At 47.9% G+C, this 25,037-nt stretch overlaps 1 protein-coding gene across 1 annotated transcript in view; it reads right to left on the reverse strand.

The window, feature by feature from the left end:
* The window catches only part of Nid2 (nidogen 2), a 55,726-nt gene that overhangs the window by 17,439 nt on the left and 13,250 nt on the right, over positions 1–25,037 (reverse strand). Inside the window, exons 4-11 of the mRNA NM_001012005.2 lie at positions 21,507–22,213; positions 13,158–13,307; positions 12,357–12,602; positions 11,748–11,948; positions 10,202–10,432; positions 2,264–2,407; positions 1,610–1,738; positions 504–647 (exon numbers count right to left, since the gene is read on the reverse strand). Coding sequence (NP_001012005.2) covers positions 504–647; positions 1,610–1,738; positions 2,264–2,407; positions 10,202–10,432; positions 11,748–11,948; positions 12,357–12,602; positions 13,158–13,307; positions 21,507–22,213 — 1,952 coding nt within the window. The remainder of the gene's footprint in view (positions 1–503; positions 648–1,609; positions 1,739–2,263; positions 2,408–10,201; positions 10,433–11,747; positions 11,949–12,356; positions 12,603–13,157; positions 13,308–21,506; positions 22,214–25,037) is intronic.

The raw sequence follows: 25,037 nt of genomic DNA on the forward strand, positions 1-25,037 counted from the left end.
GGTCAGGTCAAGTTCATAATAAACGCCGCCAGGTCTGATGGCGTTCCCCTTTGATCCTTGAGGCAGAAACAAGTGTCTCTCTCTGAGTTTCAAGCCATCTAGGACTACACAGAGAAACTAGACTCTGTCACCAACCAACCAACCAACCAACCAACCAACCAGACAAACAACCACGTTAACCAACATAGCAGCCCATCAAACCAGGTGTTTGAGGAAGGTGGAAGAACTTAGAACTGTTAAGCATGAATCCCTCTAGCCTACACTAGCTTCAAAGAACAGAAGGCTCCCAGGCTGATACCAACACTACAGGACAACCACGGGTGTCCATTAGTCCAGTGCCGGAAGACCACCCTTGGGCTCCCTTTCTGATTCTGAAGATGCCTGCTCTCTTTCAGTAATCTCAAGGCTGTCTAAGTCACAGGAGGGGAGAAACTGTATCTCTATGGGGATGTATACCTAAAGGGACCATGCAGAGTCCTCAAGACTTACCCACAGGTACTCACCAGAACACTGGTGCCCGGTGCCAACAAAGCCGGGCAGGCAGGCACAGCTGAACGAACTGCCTCCATGGTGAATGCACCGGGCCTGCCCCTCAGGGGCACAGGTGTGACTGCCATCCAGGCAAGGGTTGGGAGGTGGGGCGATCACTGAAAAGAAAGTGAGAGTTTAAACGTGTGTGTGTGTGTGTGTGTGCGTGCGTGCGTGCGTGCGTGCGTGCGTGCATGCATGCCTGCCTGCCTGCACGTGCACCCACAGACTAACGGCACCCACAGACTAACGGCAGCAGCACACCTGTGGATGCGGGGTCTCAGGGGATTCAGTAAGAACCTCAATTTTAGCAAGATTTAGCAAGATTTCCTAGCTCAGAGTTGAGATGTGCTAGTGTGCTTGAGTTTAAAATATCAGACATGAGGGTTGGGGATTTAGCTCAGTGGTAGAGCACTTGCCTAGCAAGTGCAAGGCCCTGGGTTCGGTCCCCAGCTCCGAAAAAAAGAATAAAAAAAAAAAAATCAGACATGACATTAAGTCACCAAAACATATCCAGGTCATAGCTTGTAATTCTCCAGAGTACTGCGCGCATGTGACAGACAGACAGACAGACAGACAGACAGACAGACAGCCCACACAGTTCCTAATACCACTGTTACTCTGTCAACTCATTGGCGACTGAGATGTGTATTTCTCTATTACCAGTTAGCCCCATCGGTGGGGTAAATTTGGAATTCTAGGTCTTTCAGATCCATTCGTAGAGGGTATATTTATTGTGGATGGGGTCTTTGGCTCCGCATGTGAGACAAGCACTTTTCAACACGAATTCTGTCTAGAGCTGGGGGTGTTACCAGTCGCTGTCCGGTCATGTGACCAGGCCAGGAACCCCAACTGAGAACATCTTCCAGTAACTCACTACAGTACCTAGACGGGGAAAACCCAATGGCGATGTGTGTCACTGTGACAGGGCTGAGTTGAACCGAAGCAGAGAGCTGTTCCGTATTTCAGGAAAGCCACGCGTTAGTGCTGCTGTACAGCGGGCTCAGTAGAGACGTACGCAGATCAAAAGGTGGGATTCAGCAGCCTCCTAGCCGAAGGGAAACGGGATTCCGGTACTCACAGACACAAGTGTGCCGGTCATCTGCGAATTCATAGCCGCTGCGGCACTCGCACCTGTAGCTCCCCACCAAGTTGACACACACAGAATTGGGGCCGCAGCGATGGAAGCCAGTGGCACACTCATTAACATCTAGGCAAAAAACGAGAACAGAAAGCACTGACGAGACAAGAGTGTTCCAGAAACGAAGGTCTGATGGCTTCATTTTCCCAGCACTCCAAGGCTGAGTGGGAATTTTTGCCAGCTAAATGGCTGGTGAATGGAAAACGTAGAAATCGCAGAGTTCTGAAAAACGGGCAAAAACCCAAGCAGCCGTTCACCAGAGGAACAAGGAAAAACCCTTTCAAATATTTCCAGTTAAGTCATCAGGGAGATGGTTTTTGAACACTTTAGAAATTCTTTTAAAACGTGAAACAATTATATTTTCACAACACGGTTTCTTTCTATAGCTCTAACCCAAATGCCCACCTTCAAATTATCTTCCCAAAACCTAGCCAGACTCTGCCTCAGCTTTCACATAACAACATTCAGATTTACGGAGACTAAAATCATTGCCAGAGGACGGCCACAGGTTCTTGTCTCCCACAGACTGCGACGCAGGAAAGACCAAGGTGAAAATCAGGGCTATGCGACAGAAACAGGGAACATGTCTCTCACCCACACAGCTCCGTCCGTCACCCTGGAACCCGGGCGTGCACTCGCAGGTGTAGTCCACACCCGTCCCCGGGTGGCACCTTGCTGTTGTGTCACAGGTGTGGCTCCCGTCATAGCAAGGATTCACTGCAGTAGGGGCCGAGTCCACTATGCACAGGGAACAGAAAAAGGCAGAGCAGCTGTCACAGAGAGAACGGGGGAGAGAGGAAGGGGATGGAGTCTTTGCTAGGTTACCAATTCAAAGCTAAAGTGAAGCGGGAAAGCCTCTAGCATCTCCTGGGCTCTCGGGATGACTCTGTGCTAGACTTCTATTCCCATAAGGAAGGTAAGCAGGAGACGTGAGATGGATTCCATGAAGCCAGAGTCAGCAAGTGTGTATGTTGGCACAGATTCAAACTCCAAAGTTCAGGCTCTGAGTCTGTCAGCCTCTCCTTCAATCTCACTGTTTGGATTAAATCTAAAACCTCACAGGCAGGCTCTGTCCCCATCAGAATCTCAACTTCAGTAAGATTCCTAGATCAAGGGTTCATATGTGTGATAGCTGAGGAGTGCTAGCGTGTTGATGGTCAGAAACACGAGGCGTGGCAGGAAGTCATCCAAACGGGCCTTGCATGCACAAGACTGACTGACACACAGACAGACACACAGTTTCTACTACCACTGCCACTTCCTTATCTGATAGAGATGTGAATGTTTCTCTATTATCAGCTATCTCTATCAGGAGGATAAATTCAGAATAAGTCATTTTGAAAATTAATATACATATATGTGTAATTTTGTGTATGTGCACACAGGTATGCACACTCCAATGCCCAGTGTATGTGTAGACATCCGAGTACACTTCGTAGGGTGTGCTCACTCCTTCCACACTTACGTGGGTTTCAGGACTTGCCCTCTGGTCGCTGGTTAGATTTTTATCAACTTGACACACACTAAGGCCATCTCGCTCATTTGAGAATACGCCTCCTCCATTAGACTGGCCTATAGGCCACTCTGTGGACCATTTTCTTGATTAATGATGGATGTGAGAGGACCCAGGTGAGGGTACCACCCCTGGGCAGGTGTTTAAGAAAGCAAACTGAGCAGGCCAAGAGGAACAAACACTTCTCCATGACTTCTGCTTCAGTTCCTACCTCCCGCTCCTGTCATGAGCTCCTGCCACGACTTCCACTCACGATGGGCTGTAATCTAGAAAATGAAGTAAACCTTTCCCTCCCCAAATTGGTTCTGGTCATGGAGTTAATCAAGAGCAATGGAAAGCAAACTAGTTCATATGGGAAGCTCCTTTACCCACCGAGCCATCTTGGGTCATCTTCAGGGCCCCCAAACTTTCTTTGAAAAGATACAACCGAATAAATAGAAATGGTTTCCCATTGCCTACGCTTCCCAAGTCTCACGAATCCATCTCTAAGTGACTTCTAGAGAGTGTCGCACAAGTTGTAGTTGACATTCCCTGAGCCATCTCCTCAGTGTTCAGAACTCTCAACATCCAACCCCATTTAACCCACACGATCACACGTGCAGACAGCAGACGGCATCAACGGCTGACCTTCCTTCTCTATGCGGCACACAGGCAAGTAACTTGCCCAAGGTTACAGTCAGGAGAAGTAACAGGCAGGGACAGGAGATAAAAACTCAAACAGCCCCAGGCCAGGGCCCAGGCCGCCCACCACTCTGCTGCAGCCATCACCAGAGGAACCTTTTAAAGTTACCTGCCTAACCCAAAGGCACGGACAACAAGGACGGCATTCAGATTCAGATGCCCAGTGACTCCCTTCGACTCCTCTGTGCGGAATCCAAATGACATGGTTTGTACCTCTTGGGTTTGCTCTTTAAAATGAGGCATAAGATATGTCTCAGGCTCGTCCGGCTATCCTGAGGGACTGTGTGCTCCTCCCTTCTCTCTGTCCTTATCGGAGGTGTTTGCTTTGCCTCCCTCTGTGGAATTGTAATCTTGGACACAGAGAGCTTCAGGAGCCCCGTGTACAACTGTCCGTCTCAGTACTGAGCCACTTCTGCTATCAACACTACTCCGTGCACCATATAACAGCAGGGGCCTCTGCCTCCTAAGTCTGTGTCTGAACCCTGTGTTGGAGGGCAAGTTTGTACACACCCCAGGACACCTCACCTCTTACCTGTACAATGGTATCTGTACACACACCTTAGCAGGACCTGTGCCTGCCACTCTGCTGCACCAGGATTCTCTGTCACTTCTATCTCACCCGTGACTCCCTGACCACCTTCTACAGCTGAGACCTGTCCAAAGTAGCTGCAGGTTACCCCAAGGGCTCGTTACCACAGCCTCCTTCAGAGGGTCGGCTTCCCCTGAATCCTTCAGGACTCTCGCTGTCTCCCTGGTACTTCCCCTGTCCTGATGCCCAAGTGAGACTCTTCTGGTTTGCTTCAACAGTCTGCTGCAACGTGAAATGCCAGGGCTGAGGTACATCCGCTTCCTAATACTCCATAAGAAACAGCACAGTGCATCCCCACGGCAGAACATTCATTTTCAGTTCCCCAATTGGGGCCTGAGTACGAGGTTGGCTATGGATCTATCCTCAGTTCACCTCAACGTTGGCTAACACGAGGGAATCTCTTGCCAGACCAAATAAAAAAACGCCCGCCAGCCATCCTGCTAATGCCTTCTTCTGGACCTGTTTGCCAAGGGACAAGAACCCAGCAGTGCTCAGTTAATGTGGGCATGCAGACAGGGTTCCTGAAACCAGTCTCCGCCAGATTTTAACTAAGAACAGGGTCACAGCCTCGCACCAGGCCCATACAAGACAAGAACCTCCCTCTCCCCACAATTATTTCCTCATTTTAGAATATCTTCCAAAGGGAATAGTCATCTTCAGAATACTTTAATTTATAAATACCAGTGCTTAGCCTTCTTAGGCAGCCCTTCCCAGCACCCAAATTTGACCACAGCGAATTCCAGGAAGGATTAATGAGTGCACGAGTTTGTCAGAGCCTATCTCCCTGCTACGCATTAAAAAAATTTTTTCTTTTCAGAAAAGCCAGCTACTTCAGTGAGCCCTTCTGCACGCAGCCACTAAGTATAGTGTCCAGTGACATCTTGAGAAAAACGTTCCTAAAACCACTTCACTGTTCGTAATTTCTGAGCCTGCTGGCTCTCTCCTCTCACAGTAAGCCAAGGACAGCAGCCAATGACTGCTTAAACTAGTGATGCCCTTATGGAAGAGCTGGAACTCACTGACTGACTTAGAAAGAGAAGAACGGTTTCCTTAAAGGAGCCGCCACTGGGCTTCGGCTGAATTGCTTCCTGCCCAAATGTCTCCCAGAGACCCCTGGTGAGGGGGGCTGAGCAGCATGGTCTGTTCTGTGACAATATGACAAACAAATGCCTGAGACAAAGGCCTGTGGTTGGAGGGCAGCAAGGGCCACAGGCTTCTCTTCCTCACCCGGAAACAGCAGCATCTGCATCTTGCAAAGCCGCACAGTGTTGGAGTTGGTCTTGTACGCTGTGTATTCAGACGCTGAGTTCTGTGCCCCAAGATTAGGCTACGGTCTGGACACGGGCACTGTGCTGACATGTGCTGTGAAGAATGCTCCCCAATAACCTCCAACTGGGTCATAAAAAGCTAGAGCCTGTGACTGGGCAGAGGAGAGAGGAAAGCAAGACTTTGGACTAAGTGATCTCATGTGGGGACCATGAGAAGGACAAAGGAGAAGGGAAGGAGAAGGTTGCCGTGAGGCATGATGGACCCATAAACACATGGCCAAGAGAAGCTCACCCTGAGAACAGACACAGAGCACAGCACGACTCAGTTGGCAAGTAACGGGCGTTTATCTGGTTACTGATAGACGAGTCGGATTAGAGTAGCTCAGAACCTGCCCAACAGTGCCTTCAGCTTGTCAACAAAATCTGATGTCTCCGTATGTACTCAGAAGGTAAATGGGATAGAGTGGGGGCAGACCTCCCATAATATTACTGCTATAACATAGAGCCGCATTGGTTATGCGACCTGGCATGCCTTCCAGACCGATGGACACCCCCTCTGGAAGGGTTCCTGTGCGACGAGAGGGGAGAAAGGGTGTGAAGCATGGTTCAACCTCAGAATGTTAAAGCCTACCTTCCATGGGTTCTGGGGCTACACCATGAGGCTGTTGTGAAGCTGACCGAGTCCATGTGGTACAGCTGCACTCTGTGGGGCAAGTGTGGGCTGTGTGCCCAGAGCCAGGGTTTGAGTCCTAGCCTGCCACTTACCGGCTGCCTTCCAAACCGTTCCACCTCTACATCTATAAAGAAATAACAACGCACCCGTTGAGTAGAGCTTGCTGTGGGTATAAGCTGACCCATGTGAGCTGCTCAGGACAGTACTCGGAAACACACCACACTATTTTTTAAATAGTACTTGGGTGGGAAAGAGGCTCACAAGACTAATTAGCGACTGGTACGTTTTGCTAGCTTGCTCTCGATTTGGTAAGAAGAGACCCAAAGGTATTTCCAAAGACAGGAAAACCACTTTCCTAAATGGGTCCACGGGATTCTACGGCATGGAGGGTTCTTCCTCACAGATCAGATCTCTCCACTAGGAAAGGGCAGGGCTAGGCATCTGTGTGAGAAGAGGTGGTTTGTGTGACACGGGTGTTTTTTTTTTTAATCTTTCCCCTCATGGAATGTAACTGGAGTCTTCCTTCTTCCTTTACACGCTGCTCTAATTCAAGCTGCCTCTCCACGAATGGATTTACTACGTTATGATGCCATCTCTGGCTGCCCAATGTGTGGATTCTTTTGCCCAAAGCAACCAAACTAACAAACTCGGGTTTCTTTCATCCAAGGTCCTGACACCTTCCTCTTTAGCTAATGCGTTGCCGAGGCAACACCCCCAATACCCAGTACTCTCACACAGATCTGCTCAGTCACCTCTCACAGGTGCCACTGCCTCTGGGCTCACAGGGTCAACAGTGACTGAGAGAGACAGGTCCTTTCTCGTCACGCACCTCTTGCTCCAGGGGGAAAGCACAATGTATTAGTTTAAAGAATTGAAATGTCACCTCAATTCTTTGTGGACTTTCTAGATTTTGCAGGCCCATCTTAGCTTCTCTAGGTCATGTTTTTGTAAAACAGGCAGCCTCTGAGGAACAAGCAGGTTTACAGAAAAATTGCTAAGAGCGTTTTCCTAGCCTCATCTCTCCAACCTTGGCCACACAGCTCCTCTATCATTAGTGTGCATGGCTGTTGCAGTACCGGTGACTAAAGTCCACGGATCTCATGCGGTGTCACTCCAGAGGACACTAAGTCCTGCCAGAGAAAGAGCCCGCGCACACATGTTTAATTCTGCACTGGTCACAACAGCAAGGAAATGGAGGCAATACAGATGCCCACATCACAGACGACGGCTAGAAAACACGTGGTACACACAGACAACGTACTTTCAGTCAGTCATCGAGAAAACAGAAACAGTGACATCTGCAGGAAAACGGATCACCACACTGCTTCTTCTCATAAAAAGTCTACGTTCTAATTTCTAGATAGGTGAGCATATGGGCGGCCATAGAACTAGAAAGAGTGCCGTGAGAGGGGAAGAGGTTTAAAAGGAGACAGAGTAACAGAATACACAGTCATGAAAGAACGGGGTCCACTCTTGGCAAAAGCAAGGGATAAAGGGGGCAGCAAGGCTGAGAAACAAGAAAAGGTAATATAGGAGAAAAAGGTAAGCCCAAACACAAATCTGTATGAAAAGCCATAACGAAACCTATCACTTTGTATATTCATCTTAAAAATCAATAAAATGAATACAATTTAACAATAATAGGGCTTACACTGGAGAAATGGCTCAGTGGTTAAAAGCCCTTGCTGCCCTCTCTTCCAGAGGACTGGAGTTAGGTTCCCAACACCCACGTCGGCTGCCAGAAACTTCATTAGATCTGATGTCTCTGGCCTCCCGGGGGATGGGGGTTGGTGCACACACATGCACATGCATGCGCACGTACGTACGCACGCACGCACGCACACGTGCACACACACACACACACGCACATGCACACACAGGCACACACTCACTTCGTGCAAGCAGTCAGGTTTTGAATAACATGTGCATAAGAATATCAGACCCACCATCAGAGTCGGGGTGCACCGTGGCTTCACAGACCTAGAAGACCCAGCTCCTCTCCGCCATCCTCCTCTCCACCCTGCCCATCACTGCTCTTACTTTACCATCACCTCTACAATTCTCCCTTCTCCAGGGCTGCGGGGCTGGAGTCACCCAGTCTGCAGCCAACTGAGACTGGCTGCCACATAAGGTTCTGCCGTGTTCTGCTGCTGATGGCCACAGAACGTTCCTATCTGCCAGGAGGGGCTAAGGCCCAGTGAAATGTGAACCACAGAGTTTGCTTCCACAATTTCCCTCGGTTGAGATCCAATACCCGTGACGCACAATCAACTCACTTGAAGGGCAAAACAATGACTTCACCTCAGTCGGGGCTGCACAACCACCAATGATCAATTCCTAGGATGTTCACCACTCTCGGAAGGAAGCCTGCACCCCTACGTGACTATCCTTGGTGTATACCCTCTTGTCCATCAATCTACTTTATAACTCTCTGGGTTGCTTGTGTGTGGGCATTAACGTACATGCTGTCCCCGTCACTGGCTTCTTTCACTTAGCGCAATGCTGTCACACGCCACCCACACTGTAGCACATATAAGTACTCTATTCCTTTTCATGGCTGAGTATTAACTCTACTGTGTGGGCTTAGATTTTGTATGTGCATCAGCTGACGGTCATCTAGGTGCTTTTACCTGTTGGCTGTTATGAAGAATGTTGCTATGTTAGTGTTAACATCACTGCCTCAAAATACAGAAAGAAATTCAGAAACGAACAGATTTATTCTGGCTTGGGTTTCAGTGTACAGAATGACTCTGTTGCTTCTGACTATGGTAAGGCGATCACAATGGTGATAGGATAAGATAGGAACCATGAGGTCATGACCCCATGATCTACTTCTGCTAGTGCCCATCTCCTAGTTTCTGGAACCTCCCCAAATAGTATAGCTATCTGGAGATGGCCTTTGGTAAATGCAAAAGTTTAGTCCTCCCATTTAGTCTTTGATCCACTCTGAGTCGGGTTTTGTTTATGTGTGAGGTGAGACAGGGGCCCTACTTCATTCGTTTGCATTTGGAAGTTGATCCAAGATGATCATATTAGCTACTATGGGTTCCTGGAATGCCTGTTTTAGAATCAGTTTGCTTGTTTCTGCAAATAAGTCAGATGGTTTCTGATAGAGACTGGGTAGATCAATAAAACAATTTGGGAAGTAATACCAAATCAATATTACATCTGCTAATGAATGAACCTGGAACATATTGTCACTTACCTGTGTGTGTCTATTTGTGTGTGTGTGTGTGTGTGTGTGTGTGTGTGTGTGGTATGTTTATGTGTCTGCATGCATGCACATGTGGAGGCCAGAGGTGGTCAGTATGAGCGTCTTCCATGATTATTAATCTTCATCTTAAATTTTAAACATTTACTGTGAACGTACACATGCAGAGACTCTCATGCCATGGTAGGCATGTGCAAACCACAGTGCATGTGTAGAGGTCAGAGGACAACTCTCTTGGGATCCAGGGTTTGAACTTGGGGAGGATCAAGAGCAAGAGCTTCTGCCCACAGCAATTCTCACCGCTCACTGATTCCGCTATGCTGGCCAGCCAATGAGCTCCAGGGACCTGCCTCTGTCCATGCCCCCAGCACTAGGGGAAAAGCCTGGCTGGTACCACCCAGCCTACAGATTCATGCTCTATACATGTGTGTGACCTCTGGCGGGGACTGTGTTCTCCCTGTTGTATATCTGCCTGTCTACACGTGCAGGCCAGGACAGCCTCTTTGACTTTTCTCTCTGGCACTTACCAAACTTCACTCACCCCAGACCTATTTTAAGGCTTCTAAGAAAGGATACGATTTTTTTTTTTTTACATACCTTCGACAGGGCCAATCTGATTGGTCACGGCAAACCTCAGCACGCCCTCCTCCTCACTGTACAAAGCAAAGGCCCGGTCCACAGTCAGCTGCTGGGTGGCAGGGACGGCCAGGTGTCTGGGGGCATGACTGCACGCCTTGTAAGTGATGTTCTGGTCGATGCGGTAGGACCGAGTTTGGTTGATAGAACCAGAAATGAGGGAGAAACTTCGGGAGCTGGAGGATGTCACGACTGTAACGAACGTTTCACAGGCAAACCGGTTAAGATTTTGAAATAGTGAAAACATAAGTGTTCATGTTTGGTGCATTTTTCTACAGTTTCCTACCCGGTTCCTGGGAGCAGGTTTCCCCAAGAGCTCCCATCGGCTTCTACAGAAAGCTTGCAAGGAAAGACCTGGAACCTTAGGAATCTGAGTGGATGTGAAGCCCCACTGCTGAGGAGAAGAAGGGACTACAAGTGCTGCAGTTGTCATCGCACACTAGAAACCAGCGTCATGATGTCCCGGTGTGTGTGAGCTGAGGGCTGTGTGCTCCTCAGCCACACAAGGCAGGCAGTGGCCGTGTGTGCAGAGACCACTGAGTTTAGGTGAATAGCCTGGGATGTGGTAGATCTCTGACTGGAACTCAAAGCCAGCCAGCTCCATATCTCTCAAGATTTGAGGCGTAAAGGAAATAACCTCTCACCCTGCCCCAGTAGCTTTACGCTTCGGTAAACCATCAAGGCTTAGGGAAAGGCAAAGCAAAAGGCCGTTCCTCTTGGGAGCTGCACCAGGACTGGCCCCAGTACATTCTGAACACAGTGAAGGTCTGCATTCCAGCTTTTTCCACGTACCCAGCTCGCATGCTAGAAGCCGGGGGTACAGAACAGGTGCTACTCAAGACACACCAACTGCACAGTGACAATCGTGACGACTGGAGCATCCTGCACACGGCTAATACTGTGCTGAGGTGTGCCCAGCTCTCTGACGTTCTGACATGACACTACCATCTGCAAATGTGTTGGGCTATATTCATAGCTACCCTGAGACAGAGCAGACTGGACATGCTTTGTAGAGCGAATTGCACCGTATGCAACTTATCAACAGCAGAAAATATGTCTTTATTCTTATGCTAAAAATGAGAAAATAGACTTTCCAATGATTCTTTAAATGGCAAACCCAAGATGTCATTCGAGTCATGTTGACTCCAAATCTCGGCTTTGTTTCAGAATGCTGGGAAGCATCTTTCTGTGACTCTCAAACTAAAATCGTCAGCTGAAACGGCTATAATCATACATTCTAACAGTCAATACAATCCATGCCGAGAGGGAAATATCTTATCAGTTACTACTATCAGAAAGCAATGTGCAAATACATTGACATTCTTGTATAAGAAGTCAGGACTCTGATCATATATACACATCAATAAGAACGGAATTATATCAACCTCACTTTGTGTCCCATGCAGTCTGGGACATTCCATGTAACCATTCATCTAACCTAACCCTTGTCACTGTCTTGTGAGGCCCGCACCACGGCCATTTTACAGCTGCAGAAACTCACACATACCTGAGTCTCTGTGATGATAGAACTCTTGGTACGGAGCAATGTGGGCTGTGAAATTTGCTGGGATAAAGGGCACCTGGCCTTCGATGTTGGTGTTAAGGCTCAGATAGTTCTCTGGGTCAAGCCCCTCGGCGGTTTGAGTGATACGAACTCTCTCCTCTCCAGGGTGAAAAGTGACTTCCACATCATGGACAAAGGTAGCTCCTGCAGGAGACAGAAACTCAGCAAGTGGCTGACAGGAACTCTTGAGTCATTCTGAGGCCTGGCTGGGGCTTGGGCGATAGGGCACCTGCCTATCCCGTAAGAGATGTGGGTTCAAATGGCTGTCAGGAGTGTGCATGTCCTCTCTCCAGTCTCTGTCGAACATGGTGCCTAAGGAGGGTATGGCGTGCCCCGGCTCAGTTCTAGAAGCTGCAGACCCTCCTATCTCTCAAAGGTCTCAAAAGACTCTTAATCCTCCCTGCCCCATTCTCTTTAAAATCTAGCGTATTAACAGAGAATGTTAACTTGATACTTATAAGTAGGAATTCACCTGTCATGGACATATCATCTGCAGAGGCTGCCTGGGGACGGCTTTTGAATCCCTGTTTGCCAGACCTGAGCTCTGCTCACCTGTGAGGCTGAAGCCATTCTCAGAGCCTGGCTTCTCCAAAGCAAAGAGCCAGCCAAACAGGCCTCCGATGGGCAGGACAGGGAGGAGGGCCTGGGCTGCGGGCTGCGGGATCTGACTGATGGCAGTGTAGGCTCTGCCGTCATTGCTCACGATGTAAGCGTGTAGATCCACATCCGTGAAGTGCACAGGCATGTGGCCCACTTGGAGATGGCCACTCACCTTCCCATTCACTCGGTGAGGCGCCCCTGAAAGACAAAAGCAGGCCTTTCAGCCTTGGGCATCAGCACGCTGGGGACAGACGTGCACAGCTCACTCTCACGCCCACGCCTCACGCCTCACTGCTTTTTCCATTTATTATCATTATCACCATTAACTTTGGTTTTCTTGAAATCAGTTCTCTAAGGATGCCAACTGAGGATTCACGTGAACTCCAGGCTAGCCTTCAACTCTCCACCCTCCTGCTCTCTGTTTCGGCGGTGTTAACATTTACAGGCATGGGCCACACTGAGTTTAACAAGTCCCTCGGATGAACAATTCTTCACTTGTGTGTGACCCAGTCCTGTCTATCTTCCGTTCCCCTTCTTTACCCTCCCCTTTAGCTCTACCAAGTTAGAAAGAGGGCAAAATGGAAACATTTCAAGTCTTCTCAAACCTATCTTATCACTCCATCACCCCCTGAACACTCGCAAGTCACTGGTGCTGGGATTCAGGCAGCAGAGACGTAAGGCAGAACCCACAGTGTAACCAGAAACAGGCAGTTGTCAACAACGAACGCACAGCCACCCTGGCCTATCAATCACCTTCTGGCACGCAGTGCCTCCCGTTTCCATAAAACCTAGACTGGCAGTGGCAGCAAAAGCCAGTGGTGTAGTCGGTGCAGAAGGCATGCCGGGAGCACTGGCCGTGGCTGTGTTCACAGGTTTCCCGGTTGGCGCCATTGTAAGTGAAGACTGCAGAATAAAACAGAGAAGCCTTAGAAGGGTCAAAGGATTCCAGCATCGTTACCACCACGCTTCCCCAGACATCACAAGTGCTCCGTGAAGTCAGCTTGGACTGTAGTAAACAAATAGATTTGATGCTGCAAAGACAGGGAGGGATAACATTCAGCCTGAGGAATTAACTTTCTATTTTCTGGCAGGCAGCTCAGATCAGGGCAGCCAACTGGGTCTTTTTACAACCGCCGGTGAGCTGTGGGGCTGCATCATTGAGGCCTGAGAACAGCCCTGCAGGCAGGCAAACCTTAAGAGCGCATTAGAGTGAGCTTCATGAAATCACTATTTGGTGAGGTTAAAAAAAAAGGCCAAATACTAGTAGTTGTTTATGACTCAAGCTTGAAGGGTGTGCACACACCTGACATCAAATGCAGGACTGGGCAGGGAAGAGAGGACCAAGGAGCAGTGTTAAGGAGCTCCAGGTCTGTGCAGGCCTTGTCCTTTCCGGCATGAGTAGGATTTTCACGCAATAGAAACAACCTACTCCATAGTCACAGAATCTCCACAAAGCCACTCTGAACCAGAGTAAGCTTAATTCCCCAAATCTCACAAATACCCAGTAAGGAGAGGTGTTTGTGCAAGAGGGAGAAGGAACGGAGGGAGGAAGAATGAGAGGAGCCTGGAATCAATGCCAGTTATGTTTTCCTCTAGAGAAGAAATGGCCAAAGTGTGCCTGGATGTGTTCACAGGTAGGATGCTAGGCAATCCCCAATCCCAAGCTCGGCCACCAGGAGGCAGAATAGACTAGAGACACCTGGAGAATATGCATCAAGCAGGAAGGGCAAAGAGTTTCAATGCACTCTAGCCACTGATACTGGCCTGCATGTCAGCTTTGGCCACTTAAAGGAACAAAACAGGCTGTGGTGGCCTCTCAGGGCTTTGTCTGAAAACAAGGAAACAGGCTGGGGTGGACGAAATTCAACACTCAATATTTACTGAGAGTATTCCCAGGGAGAACAAAAACCCAAACACTGAGAGACATCTAGCTCCCGATGTGTAACAATGTAGCCGGGACAAACACCTGCGTCAGCAAACACAATGATTACAGAGCTAACACTTAAACGGGCTTGACACAGACCACCAGCTTTAACATTAACCCTCCATTTGCACCAGGGCCAGGGGGAGCAAGTACTACTTTTAATCTGTTTTCCAGATAAAGAAAGGGAAGCAAAGGGTTAAGGTGACTCACCCGAAGAAGTCACAAGAGTAGCAAGCAGCTGGGTCTGAACTCTGAAGGTTCCAGATCCTTACTACTCCCCAGGGGCATCCAACTAACACTAAGGGTGTTTGCAGCATGTTGGGAAAAAACACCCAGGTAAGAAGTGGCAAAGAGGACTGCAGATGGCTCAGCAGTGAGGAGCAGTAAGGACCCAAGTTCGGTTCCCAGCACTCCCATGGCTGGCTTCACAATCACCAGTAACTCCAGTTCCACAGGGTCTACTGCCCTCTTCTGGCCTACTTTTGCACCTACACTCATGTGCACATTCCCAAACACAGGCATTAAACGTTAAATACTTATTGAGAAGTCCTGACAGCAGCATAAGCCCTGGGAAGTATAGGTCCCTGAGAAGCAGCAAGCTGAGGGGTCATCAGGTCAGAACACCTTGGCTGAAGAGAAAAGCCGAGCTGTCAGAGGGAGCCAGTGATTCGCCTGAGTGATCCCGCTTGACAGAGATAGAAGATGAGTCAGAATTCAACTTTTCTCTTAACAAGAAAGTGATGGGCATTAACTTTTAAAAAAAAATAGAAAAATGACAAAACTTACTGCAAAAAAGGGCAGAATGGATCGTGACAAGGATATCACAGGCTTTCTACGGAGAGAACTACTTACTGTTATTGGTTTAGGAATTGGGGGTTGAGCAAGTGAGTGTGTGTGTATGTGAGAGAGGAAGAGAGGGAGAGAGGGAGAGAGGGAAAGAGGGAGAGAGGGAGAGGGAGAGGGAGAGAGGGAGAGAGGGAGAGAGGGAGAGAGGGAGAGAGGGAGAGAGGGGGAGAGAGAGAGAGAAAGAGAGAGAGAGAGAGAGAGAGAGAGAGAGAGAGCTGAGATTGATTTGGGGTAGATCCTGGGGCCTCCTGCATACTGAGCTGCTCTTTGTCACTAAACAAAGCCCCTTATCTCAACTAACAGCAGGTGAATAGAAGGCTGTGAGTGTAACACAGGCTGTCAAAGGGCAGAGTTCCTCGGCTCAGGTGCACGTGTACAGGTGTGCTCCTGAGTCAGCACAGGTGCCACTTCGGAAGGTCACAAGCTGGGCCACTTTCAGCGGCTCTGTGAGACTACAGGCAAGCGTCACCTGCCTCAGAAGTCCCCAGCACACACAGCCAGAGTCAGCCTCTTCACCTCTCTTCTGGCACGAGGGCACAAAGGCAACCCGATGCAGGTGGACAGGAGTGACATTTTCCAGTAACGTTTGCTAAAAAGAAAACAGGTTTCACGCACGGCGTGGCTTGCAAATCGAAGGAGGGACAGATGGATTTTGCTGTTCCTGTTATTCTGTGAAGACTGTATTGCTCCAGTCCCTACTTCAAGCCTTATCAGGAAATGAAGAGTGAGATGTAGAGGGGACCAGAGACAGAGAGTTGGTTAAATTCAACTAAAACACTAGACACGGTCATTGCATGAATCACAGACGCTGTCCAGTCGCTCACACGAGACTCTACATGCAAAGGGGCTATTTTAATACTTATTTAGTGTATGTGTATTTGTCTTTGTGTCTGCTGGTCAAAGACCAGGAGAATCAGCTCACAGATGCATGCACCCACGAAACACACACACACACACACACACACACACACACGCACGCACGCACGCACGCACGCACACGCACGCATGCACACGCACACACACGCAATCTCTCCATCATAGATCCTGGGTCATCAGGCATGGTGACCATCTCTCAGTCCCAGGGAAGGGGTTTAAGTTACTAAGACACCAGGATGAAAACATGATAAAGGCTGGAGAGAGGGCTCAGAGGTTAAGAGCACTGACTGCTCTTCCAGAGGTCCTGAGTTCGATTCCCAGCAACCACATGGTGGCTCACAACCATCTGTAATGGGATTCGATGCCTCTTCTGGTGTGGATATAAATTAAAAACAAAACATGATGAGGCTTCCTTATAAAGGCTATAGTACGGCAGACTCCCAACTCCAAACCACAATGACTGAACTCATTATTGGGAAGCTAACTCGAGACCCTCCTCAGCTTTTTATGGAAATTTGTATTTTGGGAGTGGAACTTGAGTCAAGCGCACACCCTTCCCAGTCACGTGGCAGCCCTGGGTTAAGGAAGCTGTGCTTCGTGTAAACCCTCATCCATCCCCTCCCGCACATACACCCGCACACCTTACGCCTAAAATGGAAATGTGCCAGCAAAAGCAAACACCTCAAGAGATTTTCTTTCTTTCGTTCGTACAATCGTTGAACAAGTATTTACTAAACACTAAGTCAGGCAGACAGTTGCTCTGAAGCTTGTGTTCTCCTGGGCAGCAGCCTGTAAACAAACATGGCCGACCTCAGAGGGCTGGGGCCTTGGTAGTAAGGTGCTAAGGAAGAGCACGGGAAAGAAGGTGTCTAGGAGGCAGAAGAGACAATGTGAGGTGTGAGAAAGGGGACAGAGTGCGAGACAAGCCTTAGCGTGGGCAAGTCTTCACGTGGGTGAAGCGGCGGCCCTCCTCAAACTGTGTGGAGGGTAGGCTTCTGGGTGATTGGCAGCCTTGACAGCTGCTGAGGGTTTCCTCAGGAGACTTGATGTAAAGCCCACCCTCAGCATGGCGCCTTCACAGGGAGGGTTAGCATGATAGGAACACTGAGATGATTGTAAAAAGACTAATCCTGAGGCCCACCTTAAACCCATCACTTCCTAGATCTCTATGGGAATGCCAGGAATCTGTGCTGCTGCGTCCACGTACTATAGAAGGCTAAAATGCTACACAGCCAAGCCTGGGCGGGCGATGGGCAGAGGCTGCCAGGTTCAATGAGCTCAACTTGCCATACACTTGACACCTAAGGTCAGACAGCTGCAAAGGGCAACTTGGGGGTTTTTGTTTTTTCTTACTGTTTTTTTAAAAAACAAAACAAAACAAAACAACAACAACAAAAAAAAAAAACTCTTCTCATATCCTTAATAGAAAGAAGAATGGGGTACGAATCTATACAAGACAAGGCAAGGGTGCTGCCAGGGTTCTTGAGCCTTCTCCTAATTGGGAGTTTTTAACAAAAATAGAAATTCTCCTCTGGACTTGCTCTGACCCATCTGTCAATCTTTCTTTCCCCCAAAGGCTGCAGCACTTGTCTTCAGCTGTTGGCCTGCCTTCTCACAGAGTGCAAGCTCGGGAGGCAAGGAGGTTCCATAGTGAACATCACAGGAGAACACGGGGTTTTCTGCACCTGCCCCACAGCAGCTTGGGTAACTTTTGCCTTTAACAACACTGACAGCTCCCTTAGGAACAAGAATCAATGTTTTCACTGCAGGGCAGATTCCCAGGTGCCCGCCCTTCTAGTTCACATTGCCGAAGGCAATCATACTGAGTTTCATGCAGAAGAGCCTCAGCAGGGTCAAGAGTACCCCAAAACCAGTTAGTGCCTGTCTGCCAACACAGGCAGTCTCCGGTCCCTACCAGCTTTAGCGTCTCTGGCAACTCCTTAACTCCCCCTTACCCTGGTTCCATTTCTACCTCTGTACCTACCTTCCAGAATGTTCTTATTCTCCCCCCTTTAATGCCTTGGATTTAGATCCCTCAAGCATCCCTCCTTCAGTAAGACTCCTCTGACCGCAGCCACCAACACAGCTGTAGCCCTTCGATGACCTTAGTGTGAGCATGTCTGCCCCTTTACCCAGCAAGATACTACCCATTTCCAGCCGTCTACCAGGAAGGCTAATGCTATTAACTCCTTCCAGCTAATTGCGAGCATAAACCAAGATAACAGAATCTAAAGCAAAGTTCCTGCTTAGAGTACCAGACTTCACAACGCAGCTCAAGGAAATGTTCCCCTCAGTCACTCAAAGGAAGCATGCCGGTGCTTGGGTAATTTCTTGGCTTGACAACAAACTACTGGAAAACGTAAGTCGCCTCAGAGAAAGGAGGCTCACACGTCTGCTGTACTGCTGGCTCACTGCTGGCTCTGTGAGTTATGACAGCAGTTAAGCAAAGGATAAAAGGCTGGAGTTTATATGTGCAGACGTAATTTGAAAAGAATCTGGATATGATAAAAAAAGAAAAAAGGCTTGTAAGTGGACAGGCCCGGTGGTACGCACCTTTAATCCCGATACTCAGAAGACAAAAGCAGGTGGATCTCTGTGGGTCTGAGGATAGCCCAGTCTACACTGCAGGTTCCAGGAAAGCTAGGGCTACAGTGAGACCCCATCTCAAAAGTAAATAAATACATAAATACATAATCTATAGGATTGAGGAGGTGGGTCAACCAGTAAAGGACTTGCTTTGCAACCATTAGGACCGGAGGTGGATTCCCAGAACTCATGTTGAAAACAACAAAAAACAAAAACAAAAACAAAAAGACAAAACCAAGAGAGGTAGTGAGTTCCCTAGGACTTTCTGGCCACCAGTCTAGACTATGTGGCAAGTAAATTCTAAGCCAGCAGGAGACCATGTAGATGGCATCCCTAAGGTGACACGGTGACACTCAAGGTTGTCCTCTCTCCTCCACCCAAGTGCACCTGCACATGCACGCATGCATGCACACACACACACACACACACACACACACACACACCCTAATGAAAACAATACTAAAAAGAAATTTTCTGAGCCTTTAACAAAATTATTAGTCAAAATTCCCTGACTCAGCAAACCAAATCCTATATGCTTAAAGGGGAAGTTAAAATTTATCGGGAAGGGTGCTCTCTATTCAGAGAATAAGGTTCTAACAGCATCTGTCTTCAAACTACGCAACAGAGCTGTGGGGGAGCTCAAGTCCATCCACTACCAGAAGCCGTGGATGTCCTACCCTGAGCTGGAACTAGAAGGTCTCAGTTACCCCCATGTCACCAGCTACCCAGAGTAAGCCCACAGCTGCTGGATAAACCTCTGGGACACCAGTGTTTCCTCTGAACATAAATAATAACAATTACGTGTTTCTATGCTTCACACAGCTCACACAACATTCTTTTCCTAAGTGCTAGGCTTTCCCACACATGAACTTGTACACATGAACACACATAAATATTTAAGTAAAATTTAAAAGTATTCCTCTAAGACTTAAAAGCTTCCAGTTGGACAATCTCCCCCTGAATGTCTTTTTCGTAAACATTCTGGCATTTAGATGTCAGCATTGACTACATTTGGCAGCTGATTAAATACCACAGTTCATGCCCCTCCTAGGTTATGCTGTTACCCTCAGTTCCCAGTGACTGATTCCATTTCAGGCCTTTCTGAGCTCTTCAACAGCCACGCACAACCTTTGACACTGTGACACATTGTCATCTACAAAGTTCACGCTTCAAGAACCATGACTGAGTTGCAAAAGAAAACTCTCAGAAGGTTTTAAGTGAGTTTACAGCCCGCTCCTCAGGTTGCAGACAACTGTACATACACCCACTTTCCAGTAACTGTGTGCTCTTCCTGGGCCAGGAAAATAAAACCCCCAACAAAAGGCCACTCAGAAACACATCTGTAACACAAAATCCCTTTGAGGAAACTTTTGATTCGTGCCTTTAAATCTCTTTAGATAGAAAGAACTCACACTGAATATTTTTGGAGGTTGTTAGAAGAATCTGAAACTTCTAGAACCTTTAAAAAGAAGTCCACGCCTTAGGCTTTATAGAAACAACTGCTCACCAAACTTCATCAAGGAGAAAAAGAGCCAGGAGGCAAAAGCTTTTTAATGAGACTTTCTGTTTTCAGTTTCTCTGTTTTCCAGCCTAGCAGTTCACCCCCCCCCCACCTCCAAAGTTTCCTATGTTTTAAGTCCTCTAAAGATTAGTAACGGTGGCCATTATTTTCTTCTAAAGAACTGACTAATGCAAGTGTTCATGACATAACATATACTAAGATTAAATCCTGGCAATACGTTAATAAAAGAAAATCAGAGACTTGGGGGTGAAATAAGTTGCCTTAGCATGGCCAAGATTCAAACTTGACAACAACGGTCCTACCCTAACTATTACTCTATGCTCTGTTAAACAAAAAGTGTTTTCTTCCCTCCTGAACTGTTTCTCCAAACAACTCCTGAACCTGCAGAAAATGCCCCAGCAGAACCAGAAGGTCCTCTTTGCTAGGTTAATGTTTTTGTGAAAACTCTGACAGAAAAACTGTAAAGCTGAAAGGTTGTGCAGAGAGAGCTGTGACCTCTGACCCTTCCTCCTGGCAGAGATCATTGAGCAGGGAGAGGGGAAGAGAGGGGGAGGATGAAGCTAGGGCCAGTTTCCCAGTCCATCAGTGTGGATGAAAAGTTGTCCCCTCTGGGCATTCCCCTGCCTTCCTTCCTCCAGCTATGATTAGTGCTAGTGAATCACAGAACGAGGATAAGGCTCGGGGGAGGCGAAGGCCACAGCTGTGGGGACCAGAACCAGAAATAAGAGCAGACACAGGTGTCTACCATGTTCTCTCCCTAAGGCTCTTCCACATGTTTGCCTAAGCCTGCACAGCTCACTACCACTGGCTGTACCCTCCGTCCTGCAATGCCTATGGAGCCTCGACATGGCTCACCTTCTCTGAACTTACAAACCGAAATTTTTCTTTACACTTGGGAGGAGAGCTGGCACAAGCAGCACAGTTCTTTCCCCACTCCATGAGGCCTAATTTTTTTTTTTTTTAGAACACATTATTAATGGTCAGGAGGCTCCAAGAAGAACTCTTCTGCCAAGATGTACTTGGCAAAGGGAATTTATCTCCTTAAAACACAAGGAGGAAAAATCAATTCCAATCTGCTTGCTAAACTTTTCACCTATTCACTCAGAAGAACACCACAGCTGTGTTTTTTTGTTTTGTTTTGGAAAAGGTTCACTGTATAGTCCAGGATGGCCTAGAATTCTCTATATGGCCCAGGCTAGTCTTGAACCTAGACAATCTTTCAGTCTCAGCCTGCCCCAGCCTGCCCGGTACAGGAATGGGCCCAGGTGACTGACCATGCCTAGTCTGTCAACTCTGCTATATTTTCTTTGAACAACACCTCAAATGCCCAGTTTTTCAATGCACTTACCTTGATCTTTAGAACTCACGTGGTCCTCCAGTCCTACCACATACCTCCCTCCACTCAGGGGTGGCACGTGACCAGACTCGGGGTAATTAGGAAGGATTTCTCTTTCCAGAGGAGCGACAGGAACATCTGGCTCTGAAGGCACTGGCCGTGCCTCTGGATAGGACTGGGTGTCTCTGTTCCCAAGGTCTTCCCTGCCTGGAGTTAGGAAAGCTGCATCTGCCCCTGGAGGAGCTGGGGTTCTGGTGCCCGTCTGATCCAAAAGTTCTGCTGGGTCCTTGAAATCCAGGACCTCTACCTCTCCCACAGGTGGCCCCTGTTTGGTTTGAGGGTCCAAAGAAGCCGATTCTGTTTCCCGGTAGGATGGCCAGTTACCAGGTGCTGGGTGTGGCAAAGGAGAAGCGTGATCAGAATCTGGAGACGTGGGATTAACCTCTGAATTGAAAGACACATCGATTCTGCTGTGGCCTTCCAGGGCCTCCCCTGGTTCAATGGGTGGGTATTCTACATCCTCTTCATTCTCATTGTAGTAATCGAAACTGTCCTCAGTATAGCTCTCCAGGGCTGCAGCATGGTTGAAGGAGTGCTCCAGCGCTGAGGAGCGGGCTGTGGAATGGTCACCTCCAACTGTGGCTGGCCGGACATTGTCCAGGGCCAGCCTGCTGCCGATGTGAAAGGCCCACGCTCCAGGAATCCCCAGGTTGCTTAGTCTAAGAACAGAGGAAAGAGCAGATTATAACCAGCCCATTCATCCTCCTTCAGAATTTAGTTTGAAATCAAAAGACTCTAATGGTCAAAGTCGAATTTTCCCTGCTATGTCAAACAGAAGCAAAGCTTCTAAGTGACTGAGATAAATACCATACAGGAACTTTGTTATAAGCTGCCTTTTGTCTGGCACTGTGTGTGGAACACTAAGTCATCAGGTTATATGTCTGCTCCAGAAGCCCAAATCAAATATTCTGTCAGAAACCTGGCTGTCTTGAGAGCAAACATGGAATGCAAGAATATTTTATGCTTTCTCGACGTGAATGAAAACTTAAATCGGACTCAAGCTTACTTAAGCTTACAATTCCTAAAATGCTTAAATAGTACTGATTTCTACAAGCCGTGCCTACACCAGTGCTCATCTGTCTTCACTGTGCTCTGCAAGACAGGGGTGGTAGCTGTGCTAGATCTTAGTGAGGAAAAAGTTGGTTTCTAGAGTTAGCTAATCTTCAGATCAAACAGCCAAAAGTTGGCAAAGCCAGGGCAAGAATTTCATGCTAACAAGAAACTTTGTCTTCCAAACATCTCTGTGTACTGTGATTCACATGGACTAATGTATTAATGACAGAGGATGATAGATCTATCAGTGCTTTTTAATGACCAAGTCTAAAGCAATTTTTGAGCAAAAGTTCAACACAGGTGAGATACAAATGTAATAATCAAAATGAGGCTCAGTATCTGGGAACAGATCTTCATTGTCTCTGTAGACCATGAACCCCTCTTAGTTCCCAAGAATCTCTTTTCTCAGAGGAGTCTCACCAGATAGTCCCAGCTATCCTGAAACTCGAGATCTTCTGCTGGGATGTGGCACTACTCTCGCCAGCTCAGTGACCTACTATCTCTGTGTCGATGGTACACTGTGAAGAGGACACCATGTGTAAGACGACTCCTAACCCTAAGAGAAAGCTGGGGTTAAGAAGCTCTGGAAAGCTAGACCTAGCCAATGATACTGATCCTGTGTTTGCACGAAATGCCACGCTCAAATTCTCCCACACTACGGGATTTCCTCAAAAGTCAACAACGAAGAATAAGAGGGAATGGCTAAAAAGAGGTATTAAGATCCACTGAATCATATAATGAGATCTTTGTTCACTGGGGCAAATATTCATCATTCTAGTCTAGGTTTCTACTGCAATAATGAAGAGAGTTGAGGTTTTCTTCATTCTCTTTCTCTCTCTCATTCTGTGCACTGTCCACTAGCCACTACCTGTACCCAAGTGTATCCATGATACTCTGCTGTACTGGCTGGATTTTGTCACCCTGATGCAGACCTGAGAAGAGATTGCCTCAATCACACAGGCCTGAAGGCAAGTCTGGGGGAGGGGCGTTTTCTTGCTTAATGATTGGGGGGAGGAAGAGCAGTTCACTATGGGTGATATCACCCTAGGGTACCATCTCTGGTTGTGTAAGAAATCAGGCTGAGTAAGACAGAGGAACCAAGCCAATAATAATGTTCCTCCATGGCTTCTGTTCCAGTTCCTGCCTCCTTCCAGGTTCCCGTCTTGCCTTAGTTCCTGCCTTGGCTCCCCTAATGCACTGTGTGACCCAGGACAGTAAACCAAATAAACCCTCTCCTCCCCAATCAGGTCAGTGTTCGTCCCTTCTGCGATTTGCTATATTCAATTGCTAAGGTTTCTTTTCATTTTTTTGAGACACAGTCTCATGTAGCTGATGATAACCTTGAGCTTCTATTCCTCCTGCCTGCACCTCCCAAACACTGGGATACCAGGTGTGATACTAAACCCTGTTTGTGTGGCACCAAGGTCAAAACTCTGGGCTTTGTGTCCGCAAGGCAATGTTCTACCAGCAGAGCTTCAACTCTTGCCCTCAGTTGGTGCTTACAGAAATTAGGGTTGCAAATAAAACACACCACAGAAGACAAAACTCCAGGCTGAAAAAATGACTTAGCAGGGAAAGCCACTTACCTACAAGAGCTTAGAGCTATACCCAGAATCCACGTGGTAGGGGGAGAGCACAAACTCTGACAAACTGGATTCCGACCCAGACACCTCCCCACCAGCTGCCTCCAACCCCCAACTCCCACACAGTAACGTAATTTTAAAAACTGAAACCAATCAGTAAGAAGAGAACCTGGAGTCCCAGCCCATCCCACAGCAGGGGTATTGCAGCTGGGAAACCTCTTGAGTTTGGAAGTGGACAGCTTCAAAGCTTCAAAGAGTAGGAAAATACAAATCATGCAAGAGTGGAGCTAAATAAATGCCTTCTAATGAGATATAAATCAATATCCTGGCGTTTGCCACAGTGCCTGGTGGGAATCTAAGCAGTTAATTTACCCTCCACTCTGAGGTCGTTTGGAATGCTCACGGATAGAATTTGTCTCCTAGAAAGAAAAACTGTATCACAAAACAGGACAGTCATGCTGGCCTGCCTGTGGGTAATCCCTTCCCAGGAACTACTCTCTTCTCTACCTGAATATGCATATGTTTCAGAAGAGGCCTGCAAACATGAGTAATGTATGACCTCTGTTGGAGGAAGAGATTCCAGGACTAGGAAAATGTTCTTCTCCTTGGAGGGGTACAGCAAAGCATCCAGAGGGAGCTAGGACCATGATCCTGAGGTACTTTAGTTCATAAATGTTGTCCTCAATGCTGGGCATGTATGATGCAATGTTTCAACCCTTAAGACAATGATACTGACAGAATCTGGAGGAAAGAAGCCTAGGAGACAGTGTTAAGTATGGAAACACTGAATGGGAGGCAAAGCCCACGCTGAAAGGGGAGGTAGCATAGTTGTCACTCAGAGTAGTGG

This window comes from Rattus norvegicus, chromosome 15, assembly GCF_036323735.1.
Source record: "Rattus norvegicus strain BN/NHsdMcwi chromosome 15, GRCr8, whole genome shotgun sequence".
Lineage (NCBI taxonomy): Eukaryota > Metazoa > Chordata > Mammalia > Rodentia > Muridae > Rattus > Rattus norvegicus.